This window comes from Salvelinus alpinus, chromosome 1 (assembly GCF_045679555.1).
Source record: "Salvelinus alpinus chromosome 1, SLU_Salpinus.1, whole genome shotgun sequence".
Classification (NCBI taxonomy): domain Eukaryota; kingdom Metazoa; phylum Chordata; class Actinopteri; order Salmoniformes; family Salmonidae; genus Salvelinus; species Salvelinus alpinus.
In genome coordinates, this window is record NC_092086.1 from 47683700 (window position 1) to 47700369 (window position 16670).

At 43.4% G+C, this 16670-nt stretch overlaps 1 protein-coding gene across 2 annotated transcripts in view; it reads left to right on the forward strand.

The window, feature by feature from the left end:
- Window positions 1-16670, forward strand: part of LOC139578336 (protein tweety homolog 3-like) — a 60654-nt gene that overhangs the window by 5259 nt on the left and 38725 nt on the right. Inside the window, exon 2 of one of the 2 annotated variants that reach the window (XM_071405789.1) lies at window positions 12669-12838. The exons of the other annotated variant lie outside the window; for it this stretch is intronic. Coding sequence (XP_071261890.1) covers window positions 12669-12838 — 170 coding nt within the window. The remainder of the gene's footprint in view (window positions 1-12668; window positions 12839-16670) is intronic. 2 annotated transcript variants of the gene reach the window in all.

Consider the following 16670-nt stretch of genomic DNA (forward strand, 5'->3'; position numbering starts at 1 on the left):
TATTCCCGCATATTATTTAGACAGAATATGTTAATGTAGGAATAATGAGGATGTCTGTTACATGATTTAATATGCCATATTTGGGTTAATGGTAAGGTTCATAGGGAGGGACCATAGGTATAAAGGTACCTGTTTTCACCTGTGAGCTTCAGTTATGTTGTAGCTCTGCTATGTGAGCTGTATGGGGAGGCTGTCCATAGTCTGGTATACCCCAACCAGTGGTTTGGCAGGGTAGGCCTGATTGGTTTGGCAGGGTAGGCCTGATTTGAGGCTTAGGTTTTTGATTCATATTCAAACTTGTATTTTAAGTCTGTTCATTTTGTAAATACCTTTTAGTAGGTTATGTACATTTTCTTTGGATTTTGTCATTCTCCTGGAATTACCTTTCACTGTTACTAAACTGGACACTATTTTGCACTTGATGCTACTGACTGCCCTTAAGGCTGCTCCAACATCTGGTCCCTACGACATGTGCCTAATGAGGTGCAAATGGACAATGAATGCACCAATCCTCTCCCAACTTGGCATGGTATAGTTTGATATGGAATATTTTCTTAATTTATAGACTAATCAACGGTGGTCCTGGCCGATATGCCGCCATAGGCGGAACATGGAAAAAATGCCGCTCTCCTATACTCGCAAAGTAGAATAGTAGCCTAGGCTATACGGTGTCGGCCTGCAATTCACTTTTATGAATGTCTGTGTAACCTACCATTTGTAAAACAGGCAATTTACCATTAATTTATGTTAATGGATGTAATAATTAATTTACCGCTCTCATTCTCGGAGTGGAAAAGTTGTTTGCAGAGTTCAAAACCTCCTACGCTTGTGAGAAACAACTTTTGGTTTATTTCATAACATATTTTACATGCTCCATATGAGCATGTGTCTGGTTTCTCTGTCCTGTTAATGTAGACGGAGCACGCATAGAAGTACCTGGCTTGCTTCTCGCAAATGTCAAATGTAGGAAAGTGGCCAGCTGGGCTTCTCAGTTTTTCTTCACCTCACACAGTAAGTCAACGAAGTCCGTTTAAAAAATTAATATATATATATATACAGTGATCCCTCGCCACTTCGCGGTTCACTTATCGCGGATTCGCTATTTCGCGGATTTTCATAATGCATTTTTTATTTTTTTTTGGTGCATTGTGCTCTGCATTCTGATTCGCTAAAAACTCACTCCCGCTTCTTGTATCAAAACATGCTACGAATTGTGCTATCATTTTGTCGTCTCGTGCAGTTATGTGTACATACATAAAACAGCTTGGCAAATTTACATTAAGTTGGCCAGGAAGGAAGGAAGGACTAACGCTTGGTCGCTTAGCAACCATGGTGCGAATGGCCACTGAACTTAAGCGAGTAGCTGAGGAATGGGACCCTTTGATGAGCCGTTCATTACAGTTCTCCAACGTAATCGATGGTGGCATGTCGGTGTACAAGGATCTTTTTGCAAAGAAGAAAAAAGAGCGACAACAGCTGCCTATCACTATGCTCTTCTCCCGAACAAACACACCTGCACCGCGGGCTTCAGAAGAAGAGAACACTGCAGAGCGCAGTCAGGATGCAGCGGCCCAGTCTGAAGAGCAGTGAAACGGCCTACACGTGAGTCACTGTATTTGTATACATGTAATAGTTGCTAATTGTAAAAAAAAAAAAAGTTTTCTATTTCGCGGATTTCACTTATCGCGGGTCATTTTCGGAACGTAACCCCCGCGATAAACGAGGGATTACTGTATATATTTTTTTTTACATTCATTCAAATATATAGTAGTTCCTCACAGTATTTGAAAACTCTTTCCAACACTCTCCCCCTCGATAATCAGCATCGCTGATAAATAGGCTATGGACATGTTGCATGTATTTGTTTCTATTTTAATGATGGTCAATTTTAATCTTCATACTAGAGCATAGATGTCCCCGTTCATAAGCTAATTGTCAATTCATTATCTTATAGTCTACTTCCTGGAAAGCCTAAGGTAGGCCTAGGTTTTTTTTAATACGTTTTAAGGAAAGGAGAAATACTTGCTCTTGTATCTGACATACGCTAGTGGCTTTGATAGACGGGTGCTTTTACGGGGTTGTGAGTACGCTGATTCTCTCTATAGGCCTATATGTCCATTCAGGAAGTTTCCTAAAGAAGCCTGTCTGGACTCCATCTCTTTAATAAGAGTCAAACGCTCCTGTCTTGATTTAGTCTTGTAAAAAGTCTGTTTTTCAGTAGCTTAGGCTACATTATTTCTCTCATTACAGCGTCCTCTCTTTGAAGAACATATGCCACTGCCATCGAATGGCCACAGCAGCAGGGTTTGTGGCATTATGTGACTATTTCGGGAAAGGTTTGAGAACACATCGGTCTTCGCTTGAATGGTTTTGTGCATCGAAATAGGATCTGTATTAGAAAATGTTATATGCAGAAAAGCCGACGGACAAGGTAGGCATATATCATTATTTTGACCTGTTAATGTTGTCAATACAAAAATGTGACAGGTCCTCTCCAACCTGGCATTTCTTCATTTGTCGAGTAATATTTATAAGTAATAACCTGAATAATAATGAAATGACATGATAATAACGAAGTTTCAATTAGTTTTTTTTTAAAGACGCATATCAATTTCGTCAAGTGTAAAAACAGAATTGTTACCTCCCCTTTTTTGATTACCATTTGTCTGGTGGCTGTGCTTAGGGAGCTGGAACTCTGTGGGGTGTCTGCACCAGAGTGGGAGTGTTAACTTTGACCTTTTGGAGCGACAGTGGTAAGGGGCAGGAGTCCGAATCGGCTACAATCTGGGCCTTGTCTGGTCTTGGAACACTAGCTATGTTCTTGGGTGGTCGTGTTGGAAGTTGAACATTGGAGAGCGGGTCCTTGTACACCACTGTCTTGTCCTCCCGTCTTTTCAGCACAGCTCTACCAGGTCCATCCAGAAGGTCTGTTTTGTTGGCTCGTAAATGTTCTGAGCAACCCAGGCTTTGTTTTTTTGGGGAGAACCATACTGTACCTGGGTGTGCCTGAGAAGAAATGAAACCCCAATCAGCAATTTTCTCACTTCCGCATAAGATTTACACACTAAGTCTGCCTGGTGTCTACCTTTCCTGAAAATAAGATGACAAAGTATGCACAATGACAGTAACAAGCATTACTGGAAAGAGTGACATTATGTAACTTTCATCAAGTCTACAAAGACATGAAAACAATGACAATGTGATTAGCTTCTCCCTAACCCTAGACAATGTCTCCATAGAATCCATGACCTCTCCGTTATAGAATCCATGACCTGTCCATTGCAAAACCATCACATTTTACCTGCATCAGTAGTTGCCTGTCAGGTGTTTTTGTCCGGGGCTACAGCAAAAATGTGTGATGTCGGGGTTACTCGTGAACCAGAGTTGGGGAAACCCTGATGTAAGGTGCAAATTCGAACACATGTTAAAATCCGAAAAGCTTGTGAGAGTACATTGTAATGCACTCAATTGTGGTGCAACTTAATGGGTTGGTTCTGGCTGACATGGAGCAGTGGTCCATTAACTTGAGGTTTCCTGTGACATAAAAACCCCCATAAGCAACAAGACAACGTCAAATCAGTCTTTTATACATAAACTCAGCAAAAAAAAAAGGCATCCTCTCACTGTCATCTGTTTTATTTTCAGCAAACTTAACGTGTAAATATTTGTATGAACATAAGATTCAACAACTGAGACAAACTGAACAAGTTCCACAGACATGTGACTAACAGAAGTGGAATAATGTGTCCCTGAACAAAGCGGGGGTCAAAAGTAACAGTCAGTATCTGATGTGGCCACCAGCTGCATTAAGTACTGCAGTGCATCTCCTCATGGACTGCACCAGATTTGCCAGTTCTTGCTGTGAGATGTTACCCCACTCTTCCACCAAGGCACCTGCAAGTTCCCAGACATTTCTACATTTCTAGGGGGGAATGTCCCTAGCCCTCACCCTCCGATCCAACAGGTCCCAGACGTGCTCAATGGGATTGAGATCTAGGCTCTTAGCTGGCCATGGCAGAACACTGACATTCCTGTCTTGCAGGAAATCACGCACAGAATGAGCAGTATGGCTGTTGTCATGCTGGAGGGTCATGTCAAGATGAGCCTGCAGAAAGGGTACCACATGAGGGAGGTTGATGTCTCCCCTGTAACGCACAGCGTTGAGATTGCCTGCAATGACAACAAGCTCAGTCCGATGATGCTGTGACACACTGCCCCAGACCATGACGGACCCTCCACCTCCAAATCGATCTCGCTCCGTAGTTCAGGCCTCGGTGTAACGCTCATTCCTTCGACGATAAACGCGAATCCAACCATCACCCCTGGTGAGACAAAACCGCGACTCGTCAGTGAAGAGCACTTTTTGCCAGTCCTGTCTGGTCCAGCGACGGTGGGTTTGTGCCCATAGGCGACGTTGCTGCCGGTGATATCTGGTGAGGACCTGCCTTACAACAGGCCTACAAGCCCTCAGTCCAGCCTCTCTCAGCCTATTGCGGACAGTCTGAGCACTGATGGAGGGATTGTGCGTTCCCTGTGTTACTCTGGCAGTTGTTGCCATCCTGTACCGGTCCCTCAGGTGTGCTGTTCGGATGTACTGATCCTGTGCAGGTGTTGTTACACGTGGTCTGCCACAGCGAGGACAATCGGCTGTCCATCTTGTCTCCCTGTAGCGCCGTCTTAGGCGTCTCACAGTACGGGCATTGCAATTTATTGCCCTGGCCACATCTGCAGTACTCAGGCATTGCGCAAGGAGGCATAAGGCACGTTCACACAAATGAGCAGGAACCCTGGGCATCTTTCTTTTGTTGTTTTTCAGAGTCAGTAGAAAGGTCTCTTTAGTGTCCTAAGTTTTCTTAACTGTGGCCTTAATTGCCTACCGTCTGTAAGCTGTTAGTGTCTTAACGACCGTTGCACACGTGGATGTTCATTAATTGTTTATAGTTCATTGAACAAGCATGGGAAACAGTGTTTAAACCCTTTCAATGAAGATCTGTGAAGCTATTTGGATTTTTACGAAATATCTTTGAAAGACCTGGTCCTGAAAAAGGCCCGTTTCTTTTTTTACTGAGTCTATAAGTGAAAGCATTATTGCTAACTGTTTTGATAAGCAGTGATCTGATAGCTACATATACAGTATATTTTCTCATTGCATTGATGCATGTTAGGATTGCACATCAGCAAAGCATTTTCAACAATATTCAGCAAATAACCTAACAAAAACTACTTCAGTTCCCTTGTCGTCGCCTGGCTGATCTTGTGAGTGACTAACTGAAAACCTAGCTAGCTAGCTACTTAGTACCTGTGCCGTTAGCACGCCCCCTACTTACACGCCCGCAATAGCGAGAGGGACAAGTAAGTACACTCTTGCAAGCAATATGCAAAATTAGCGCTCGAGTTCAACAAAATGGATTATAACGTTGTGTATAAGGTTTGGCATGACAACTTTGTGTGCAACATCTAAAGACCTGCATCATGATACTGGGAGCTTTGCTGTTTATTAAATGATGTATCTGGGTGTTTTTGGAGCCTCAGTTCATGTTTTCTAGACACACTGAAACTCCAGCATGAAGCTCAGAAAGCTATTTGCTGATGGGGTAGCTTGTCCTGGGCTGAGCGGGAGCTTCCTTCGGTAAGGGTGGGAGGGCCAAGAGACCGGAGGTGGCAGGATGGAGTGCTCGGGTTGGGGTGTAGGGTTTGAGCATAGCCTGAGGGAAGGTAGGGGCAGTTCCCCTTGCTGCTCCCTAGGCAAGTATCATGGTCTTGTAGTGGATGCGATCTTTGACTAGAAGCCAGTGGAGTGTGCGGAGGAGCGGGGTGACATGGCAGAATTTGGCAAGGTTGACCACCAGGCGGGCTGTAGCGTTCTGTATAAGATGAGGTTGTACTCTATTGATGCTGTAGAGCATGCAGGAGCAAGTCACAGGTTTGATGTTTGCAGAGAACAGCAGGGTGTTGTCCAGGGTCACGCCAAGGTTATTTGCACTCTGGGAGGGGGACACCGTGGAGTTGTCAACTGCGATGGAGAGGTCTTGAAGCAGGCAGGCCTTTCCCGGGAGGAACAGCAGCTCCGTCTTGTCAAGGTTGAGCTTGAGGTGGTGCGCCGACATCCAAGCTGAGATATCTGTCAGGCATGAAGAGACGCGTGTTGCCACCTGGGTTTCAGAAGGGGGTAAGGAGAAAAGAAGTTGCGGGTCATCCGCACAAGGTGCACCTGTGTAATGATCATGCTGTTTAATCAGCTTCTTGATATGCCACACCTGTCAGGTGGATGGATTATCTTGGCAAAGGATAAATGCTCACTAACAGGGATGTGCACAACATTTGAGAAATTAGCTTTACATGTTGTAAAATACAGATATCCCCAAAAATGACTTAAGTAGTACTTTAAAGTATTTTTACTTATGTGCGTTAAACCCCTGGATGTTACAGACAGTGTTAGCAGGGCAGGCCTGGCTTTATGCTGTCCAGCACACTCTTCACTAGGCTATAATGTGCTTTCAGTCTTCAAAGGTCTTTCAGGGTAATGGGACAGCTTTTGTCTTTGGCCAAGTATGTCAGGGAATAATTAGACAGTCGGACAGATTATTGATGCTGACGTTCTTGCCGTCCCTGGTGACTAAGGGCTTACCCCCGCCAACATCCCTCTCCCTCTCTCCACAGTCTTTCTTGACGATTCCTAAAAATATTCTACCCGGCTTCTACTCTGCAACCCAACTCTTATCAATACCTACATATGCCATACCTCACAACTGACTACTGTAAACACGATTGAAACGTACAGTATATGACCATCAGTATCCTACCTAGTTTCTGCACCTGTAGAGCTCTTTCTGGTTCAAGCAGCAAGGTAATGGCAACAAGGCATACTACTGTAACGGGTAAATCCATTTGAATTCAATCACTTTTTGACAGCACCCCTTCCATACATATTTGCCCATTGTAGAAGTGCTCAGAAAGGGACATTTTTGGACCTGAATGCCAAAACCTTCAAGAGATAAAGGTGCTCAACGTTGACTTATTTTGCGTACTCAACCATACCATGAGACATGTCTTCATCACTGGGTTGAGATGTAATTTACAACTTTTACAAACAGTGTTGTTAAACTGTATAATTCTTCCTCCTTTTTAATTTTTTTTTACAGTTAGGGGAGGGGAGAACCATCCTCCTGCACTCTGCAGCATGGCACTTGTTCACAGGGTCAGAATTAATGGATATTCTCAGCTCATTTAGTTGAGGGTTTACCTCTGAAGTAAAATCCACTCTGTCCTTGATGTGCTGATCAGTGAACTTTTTCCCATTTCTCTTTTTAACTGCAAGTGCTAAGAATTTAGTGTTGAAGTGGATTTCAAAATGAGAGAGAATTGCCAGTCTGTCGACAGGGTACGACCAAAGCCAGAATTTGTTTTACCCCTGCCTCAAGTGTCCACGAATTTTGAGTAGGCATTCTCCCCTTAACCTCTGATTTGGCCCACAAAGGAGATCTATAGGCCTACCAGGCATATATGCAACATTTGTCCTGAGGCATACATACAGTAATCACACCTTTCATTCTGATATCCAATGATGTCTTAATGATGACAGTCATCCACTTTCTTCATTGGTGCTTTATAGTTAAAAACGTTTTGGCCATAGTGAGAAACGAGTGAAAATGGCTGTCTGACAAATTCCTTCTCGTCAGAAGGCCAACATGGAGGGGGGTTGTCAAGAGGCAGCTTTTGTAAATTGTGGACCAGAGCCAAGGTTTGCAAGGTGGAAGAAGAGAAGCAGTCTATTGCCATTGTGATGGATGGGAGTGGGACTGGAGCTGGGTTTGTTTGGGTGTGGGCAGACTGGGGTGAGGAAAGTAGACAGGGCCAGCATGGTTTCAGCCTCCTACCTGGGTCAGAGAACCAGGAGAGCCCAGGCTAGCCTGAGGAGTGGGAAAATATATATTCTTTAGATTTAGGCCATACTTGGCCAGAAATGCCTTTTTTAAAAGTAGGCTACTTTGGTTAGGGCAAGTATGTTGACATCCACACTGCCAATAGCACAGTGCGATAGATGTACGAGAGAACCAATTTTTATGTACCTGGTGTGGTGGAGTGTTTGTGCACATTAGCCAAAAATGAAATTGTATTTATCCATTTACTTTGTCTTTACATAGTGTCATCTAATGATGTGCCTTGATGCACAGGAAGTGGAAACGGGCAACAGGGTGATAATCTGTTATGTCAGCTTGTTCACCTGGTGTGACACAAGACTCCTTCCTAGCTGTTACAGGAAACGGGCTGTTTGTCACTGCATCCGTCTGCATATGTTCATCAAGCAGTTCATTTTGGATGTGGGGAATTTGACCTGGAAGTGAAACCTGATTTTAATGGACAAAGTGGACAGTTGAGTCAGCACGTGTTACTTTCTCTCTTCCCTTCTTGTCTTGTGATTTGGGTCTGCTATTCTTTCATGGCAATGTGACTAATTCAAAGCCATACTTAACTGCCCTTTAATTGAACACATATGGACCATGATTTGCTCGCTTGACGACCGGTATGTGAAAAACGGAACTCCCATACCTGAAACTTGAATCACAACATAAAACGAGGACCATTTCCTTTTCTTGACAATGGGGAGTGAAAATGAAAGAAATCATGACTAAAAGGTAGAGAATGACTTTTAAATTGAAGGTCATTATTAGTCAGCATTGAATTCCCATCGTCTTGGATCAGAAGCTGGGAAGATGAGAAGGGGTTGAAACAATGCCAGCATCCTGTTCACAGGATGGTACGGCTCCTCTCCAGCCCCTTTGAGCTTCACTTAGTCAGACAGTGACATTGACTGTTTTCCATTTATTTAACCACTCATGGTATGAATTTTCTCAACTTGCATTTCAGCATATGTAGTATTTGAAAATGTTTGCACAGTGTATCCATGAAGTAGTGGTATAATATCACTAGGTAACAAGATGGCTGCCCAGGAGATGGAGCTCTGTGAGACACTGTAATTTGAGTTCAGATATTGTTTCTCCAGGGTGGGGAAACCGTCTCAATAAAGCGCTTCAATGGAGAGGCCTCTATTCACCAGGAGCCCAGGGGCAGCCTATTAGGCTGATCTTACTGAAAAATGCATCTGTTTAGAGAACCAGGGTGCCGGTATTTTCCTGTTTAATATATGCGACTACTAGGGGAAGAGAAACTGTCTGGATCGAAATCTGTGTAATTACAATGAACTCCCAACCTGTATTTCCCCCACAGGAATACAAACGTGAGCGAGAGGCCTGTGTGAACTACATATGAAGTGCCTGCCCTCTCCCTGTGTGCTGCAGGCTGAAGTATGGGACTGGTGCTGGACCTACAGTACTCAGCAATAGACCCGTTTCTCTAGCACAATACTTAACATGTCATCAGGCCGTGAGATGCATTTGATAATAGGTGTTATGCTGTTTCTGTTTGATCATATTTAGCCTAAGCTGGTTCACTTAAGCTATTCGGTTTGTTAGTTCACTCACTGACACGCCTTTTCATTACTCAAACACCTCACATTTTCGTTTGCTCGCGCTCTCTCTTCACCTCTTTCTTTCTCTTTTCTTTCTCTCTCAATTCAATTCAAGGGGCTTCATTGGCATGGGAAACATATGTTAACATTGCCATAGCAAGTGAACTAGATAATATACAAAAGTGAAATAAACAATTAAAATGAACAGTAAACATTACACTCACAGAAGTTCCAAAAGAATAAAGACAGTATTGAACCCACTTTCTTATCATTTTGATCCACATTACCTGTAGGTGAGTAGTGTCCTACACCTACATAAATTGTCTTGCTGATATGATTTTACACTCCAAGTTGAGAAGGCTACACTGCCAATAGAGAAGACAAACTTGCTCTTCTTTCGACATTAGGCTAAATCAGGGGAGCAGTCATATCTTAATTGATACTGGCCGTGCTCCCAGATTGGCTTGTTTTCGCTGCATTCCTGCTCAGTTGCAGCTTTCTGTTTCCTGTTCACTTTTGCCTTACTTTTATACCAGTTGGCAGTTTCCACATAGACCCTTGTTCTCTTTTCCCTGTTCTGAAATGAGGCTATGTGAGAGAGATTCATTTGCCACTATAGCACACACCAAATCATGTCTTAATGATTGATTCATGCTTTATAAAACTCATAACTAGCTCTGCCCAGTTGGTTACAATTATCAAATCTAACTTTATTTGTCACATGCTTCGTTCACAAAAGTGAAATGCTTACATACAGGTCCTTGCCAACAATGCAGAGAAAGAAAAAATAAACATTATAGAAAAACTTGGCCGTATACACGGGGTGATTGTGTAGGGGGTACGATGTAATTGAGGTAGATATGTACATATACGTATGGGTAAAGTGACTAGGCAGCTGGATAGATAATAAACAGTTACCAGACACTCATTTAACACCATCCAAAATAATGTGTTAATTTAAGCAACAAGGCACGGGGGGGGGGGGATATATGGCCAATATACCACGGCTAATGGCTGTTCTTAACGCACGACACAACGCGGAGCTGACAGCCAATCAGCATTCAGGGCTCAAACCACCCAGTTTATAAAAACAGATAGTTACCAACTCCTGCATATATCCTTTTTCATTCAAGGACTGTGAATTATTTGTTTTCTAAACAACCTTTACTTGGCATACAGTTGGCAGAATAAAGTCTTTTGTTTTTCCTGTGCAAGAATTAATGCATTTTTGCCTGCGATGGGCTCGATAAGTAAATGCATCTAAATATCATTAAAGTCAAGAAGTCTTAATGGATTTACTTCGAGAGCCTTCATTTCCCTTTATCTACGGTTCCATTTTAGGGAGAATGCTTTGTTTTTTTATTCGCTTTTCACTGTCCGCACACATGAACAGAAGACTGAAGCCCAGGCAGCGCCTAAAATTAGATCCTTATTTAGCATTTGCACAAAGGAGCTGGGCTGTCTTGCATTTTGGAAATAATTTCCTATCTCAAAGAAGCTCAGAGCAGCTGTTGTTGAGGGAACGTGCGGTAATACTGGATTCATTCTCATTTAAGGCGTTTCAACACCAGGAAAAGGTGGAGAAGAACAATAATCTAAAAGACCATTTCCTATGCACGTTTGTTCTCAACCTGATATCCATGAGGTAGTGAAGCCAAATAATTACCACTGCTATCTGGGCATTTTAATCATATACAGTATTGCAATGGGCAAATCACTGCAAATGTACATCTGACAGCAGTAAAGAGCGAGTGAGCGGTGCTAAGCCCAAACGACAGTGGCCTTCCCCTCAGTCACCCCAGGGCCCTGGTCAGTCAAGACTTTGTCTGGAGTGACAGTCATTCTTCTCTTTTCCCTCTGCTGGAGAAGTAAGTCGCCTCACACGGACCCTGACTCTCTTTACCCCACTTCCTATAAAGTCACAAGCTCTCTGGTCTGGCCTGAGCCAACACAATGCTCTCTCCAGCACCCCGTTCTGTATGCCCACACAGAGTAGGTGAGACATACTTTGCACACATTGAAAGGGAAAGATGGCAGCTTGTGAGCGTCCAAAGATTCCAGTCATTTTGAAGTGCTCACATGGAAACAGGAGTTCACTGGGTCCACAAAAATCAAGTTATTTGATGCCAAGCCAAAATTTCATACAGGTTATATCCATTACGATGAATCATAAGACTGAAGGTACTGTACAGCAGACAGATTTGGAGAATAATATGCTTTACAGTATCTTCAGTTTTTATGATTCATCGTAATGGATATATCCTGTTTGAAATTTGTGCTTGATTTGAAATAATTGTGGCCTTCCCCTGTATTATGAGAACTGGCTTTAAGTGAAACCTCAAAATGAGGACAGGGAAACACACAGATTATTCATGTGTGATGACGTTAGAGACTAAGATTATATGGTTTCTATGTGTTTCAGTAGGCTTTGTCAGAGTATGCGTCTTATGGTGGTGTGCTTGTTCATGATGGGGGGTTTTAATGAGGCTTGAGGTTTTTCCTCCTCTGCCTTCTACGTTATTCTCAAAGTTATGACGATAACCCTTAATTAACTGTGATCTGGTGTAAATGAGCTCTAACGAGCCAAAGGGCATAGCTAATAATCAGAGGGACCATCTCATTGCCATGTGACTTCTCTGGGTGGTCAGAGTGTATATCTGATTCAATAGCTTCTCATTCCTTGCAGACTGGATGTGCAGGATAGCCTAGCGGTTAGAGCGTTGGGCCAGTAACCAAAAGGTTGCTGGTTTGAAGCCCCGAGCCGGCATTGTTCTGCCCTTGAGCAAGGCAGTTAACCCCCAACGACAGCTGCTCCCCGGTCTCTGATGACATGGACGTCGATTAAGGCTGCCCCCCTCCACACCTCTGATTCAGAAGGGTTGCATTAAATGCGGAAGACACATTTCGGTTGAATGCATTGTTGTTTAACTGACTAGGTATCCCCTTTCCCCAAATATCATTCCAACGGGCAACAGATATGCAGTAAAAAAAGAAAAATGTGTCTAAATTATACAATATTGTTCTAGGACCACGAAATGGATCCTGGATGCTTGGCTCCTGTACCTCTACATCCTACATAGTCTCTCTGAAAGCTTTCCCCAGCAGTTGTGTGTTTGTGTAATAACCGCAAAACTTTCCGTTGCTATTATTCATTATGTGTGTGAGATGACGTCTCATCGTCCTCTTGTTCCCCCCTCAGTCCATCCTGCTGCTGGGAGGCGTGGCTCTAGCCTGCCTGGCTCTGGACCTCCTCTTCCTGCTCTTCTACTCCTTCTGGCTGTGCTGCCGGCGGAAGAAGAGCGAGGAGCAGCCCAACGCCGACTGCTGCTGCACCGCCTGGTGTGTCATCATCGCCACGCTCGTCTGCAGGTGAGTCCCACGTGGAAAGACGTAAGGCTCTGATCACTCAACAGACCATTGGTTCACTACCCAAAATACAGGCCTAGCTGTAATGAGGTGGGCCATCTCTAATTTCAACATGTAAAGCCTGGGACTGCAGACGACAATGCAAGGATTAGCAATGTTCGCCATCACCCCTTAACCTCCTCTGATTAGCCATGTTCACCATCACCCCTTAACCAACTCGATTGGCCCTGTAGTGCACAGACATAAGCGTATTTCATGCATGATGGAGCAGTTTGTGCCTTTTTAATCTCCTCCTTGATACCTTTGTTATCTAACACATTGCCAGCAGTCTTCCTCTGAGATGAGTGAACACCACCCACGGTGTCATACGTGACTGGCTTTAAGACCTCATGCCTAGTCTGCCGGAGGGAATTTATTAGGGGTTTAACGGTACATGTATTCGTACCGAACCATTCGGTACAGGGACCTCGGTTCGGTCCATACCGTGAACCCGAATGAATACATAAAAGATATTTACAGTCCAAAATACAAACACTAGTCCTATGTCTCTTGAGTCCATTTCAGGCTATTCCGTTAAAACAGCTAGAGCCTTTGCGTACTTTTTTTATCGACATTTAAATTTTAATTGGCGAATATCAAACTATACTCTTGTGAGGTGCAGAAGTTTATTATTTTTGTATGATGGCAAGTGGTGGGGTTGATTAACCAGAATTGGAGGATCTTCATTCATCATTTAAATCTCCAGCTTGGGAACATTTTGGCTTCCCAGTAGATTACAGCGCCGATGGACAGAGAGTTGTGGATAAATGCTTAACAGTGTGTCGTTCCGCTCAAGGAGAATAGCCTATGCAGCTGCCAACACCTCATGTTGACGCCCCAGTATACCGGAACAAGACAGAAACGCTAAGAAATAACAACAACGTCGTCTCCCCTCTGCATTCAAGCATTCTTTGGCAGCTGATTCTGACCTGGCCAAAGAAATTACAATAGCGATTGTAAAAAAGAAACAGACTACCAGTCTTCGGTTTATAGCTGCGGACATGCGACCATTGACGGTGGTTGAGAATGGGGGGTTTCAGCCCCTCGTAAACGTGCTCGAGCAACTATCATGGTGCGTTCATAACCAAGAGGCAAGGGTACATTTTATATATAGGACTGGGAAAAATCCACTTGAATGGCCCTCCAACAGGTAACTTCCCACCTCTCACATAGTTCGAAACGCAGCATCAGAGTGGAATCTTGAGAGGCCCAACATAACAGTTCTGTCACAACAGACAATGCCAAGAACATTGTGAATGCTGAACATTGTGAATAGCATTTAATTTCCCCGCTGTACCGAAACCAAACTGAAACGTGACTCCAAAACCGCAATACATACCGAACCGTGGGTTTGGTGAACCGCTACACCCCTAGAATTGATGGATAGTTTACTCTGCTGGAGGCTGAGCTCTAAGGAGAGCAGAACTGTGACCTGTCTCCGAACTCATAATGGACACAGGAGGTATTTGACACACACACTGTCAGATGCCGCTTTTATTGTTGTTTACACCTCTCCCCTTCTGAACTGAGGATACAAGAGCAGATCTTCATTTGACGTTGGACTTCACAAACCATGGGTTGCATGCTGTAGTCTGGGGATGACAGACAGGACCCCCACAATTCTTCTAAACTTTGACCTGCAAACTTAATCACGTTGAGAAATTATTCTGTTTTTGTGTAGGAAAACACTTTCTCTGCAGTGGAAGGGATGTAGTGTTTAAGTTTGTGGTAGATTGTAGCATCTGAAAGCTGCTGGTTTAGTGTCTAACTACTCTGGTGAGATGGTGGTATTTTTAGAACTAATCTTCTGCTTACTTCATTGGAGCTCTCAATTGGAGGGTAGGCTACTTGGGTGCTTGCTGCTTGGTGTTAACCCCTTCCTCATCTGGTGTTCGCATTTTTTAAACAATCTAGCATCTGCTCAAGCAGAGAATGAGAGGTGCACAGGGTTAAAAGGCTTGACACCACAAATCCTTCTACTCGATACTTTCTGCAGTCCGCCTCAAATTAAATAATCCTCAGTCACTGCTACTTTTTTGTATCTAGGTTATTAGCTTCCCTTGTTAACAAACTATTGTTTTGGCATGTCGGTTAGGACATCTACTTTGTGTATGGCACAAGTAATTTTTCCAACAATTGTTTACAGACAGATTATTTCACTTATAATTCACTCTATCACAATTCCAGTGGGTCAGAAGTTTACATACACTAAGTTGACTGTGACATAAGCTGAAAGGCCGCTCAGCAAGGAAGAAGCCACTGCTCCAAAGCTGCCATTAAAAAAAAGCCAGACTACGGTTTGCAACTGCACATGGAGACAAAGATCGTACTTTTTTGAGAGATGTCCTCTGGTCTGATGAAACAGAAATACAACTGTTTGGACATTAATGACCATCATTATGTTTGGAGGAAAAAGGGGGATGCTTGCAAGCTGAAGAACACCATCCCAACCGTGAAGCAGGGGGTGGCAGCATCATGTTGTGGGGTTCTTTGCTGCAGGAGGGACTGGTGCACTTCACAAAATAGATGGCATCATGAGGGAGGAAAAATGTGGATATATTGAAGCAACATCTCAAGACATCAATCAGGAAGTTAAAGCTTGGTCGCAAATGGGTCTTCCAAATGGACAATGACCCCAAGCATACTTCCAAAGTTGTGGCAAAATGGCTTAAGGACAACAAAGTCAAGGTATTGGAGTGGCCTTCACAAAGCCCTGACCCCAAGCCAATAGAAAATTTGTGGGCAGAACTGAAAACGCTTGTGGTGCAAGGAGACCTACATACCTGACTCTGTTACACCAGCTCTGTCAGGAGGAATGGGCCAAAATTCACCCAACTTATTGTGGGAAACTTGTGGAAGGCTACCCAAAACGTTTGACCCAAGTTAAACAATTTAAAGGCAATGCTACCAAATACTAATTGAGTGTATGTAAACTTCTGACCCACTGGGAATGTGATGAAAGAAATAAAAGCTGAAATAAATCATTCTCTCTACTATTATTCTGACATTTCACATTTTTTTTAATAAAGTGGTGATCTTAACTGACCTATCTAGGACAGGGTATTTTTACAAGGATTAAATGTCAGGAATTGTGAAACTGATTTAAATGTATTGGCTAAGGTGTATGTAAACATCCGACTTCAACTGTGTGTGTGTGTATATATATATATATACACACACAGTTATATATACACTGCTCAAAAAAATAAAGGGAACACTAAAATAACACATCCTAGATCTGAATGAATGAAATATTATTACTAAATACCTTTTTCTTTACATAGTTGAATGTGCTGACAACAAAATCACACAAAAATGATCAATGGAAATCAAATTTATCAACCCATGGAGGTCTGGATTTGGAGTCACACTCAAAATTAAAGTGGAAAACCACACTACAGGCTGATCCAACTTTGATGTAATGTCCTTAAAACAAGTCAAAATGTGGCTCAGTAGTGTGTGTGGACTCCACGTGCCTGTATGACCTCCCTACAACGCCTGGGCATGCTCCTGATGAGGTGGCGTATGGTCTCCTGAGGGATCTCCTCCCAGACCTGGACTAAAGCATCCGCCAACTCCTGGACAGTCTGTGGTGCAACGTGGCGTTGGTGGATGGAGCGAGACATGATGTCCCAGATGTGCTCAATTGGATTCCGGTCTGGGGAACGGGCGGGCCAGTCCATAGCATCAATGCCTTCCTCTTGCAGGAACTGCTGACACAGTCCAGCCACATGAGGTCTAGCATTGTCTTGCATTAGGAGGAACCCAGGGCCAACCGCACCAGCATATGGTCTCA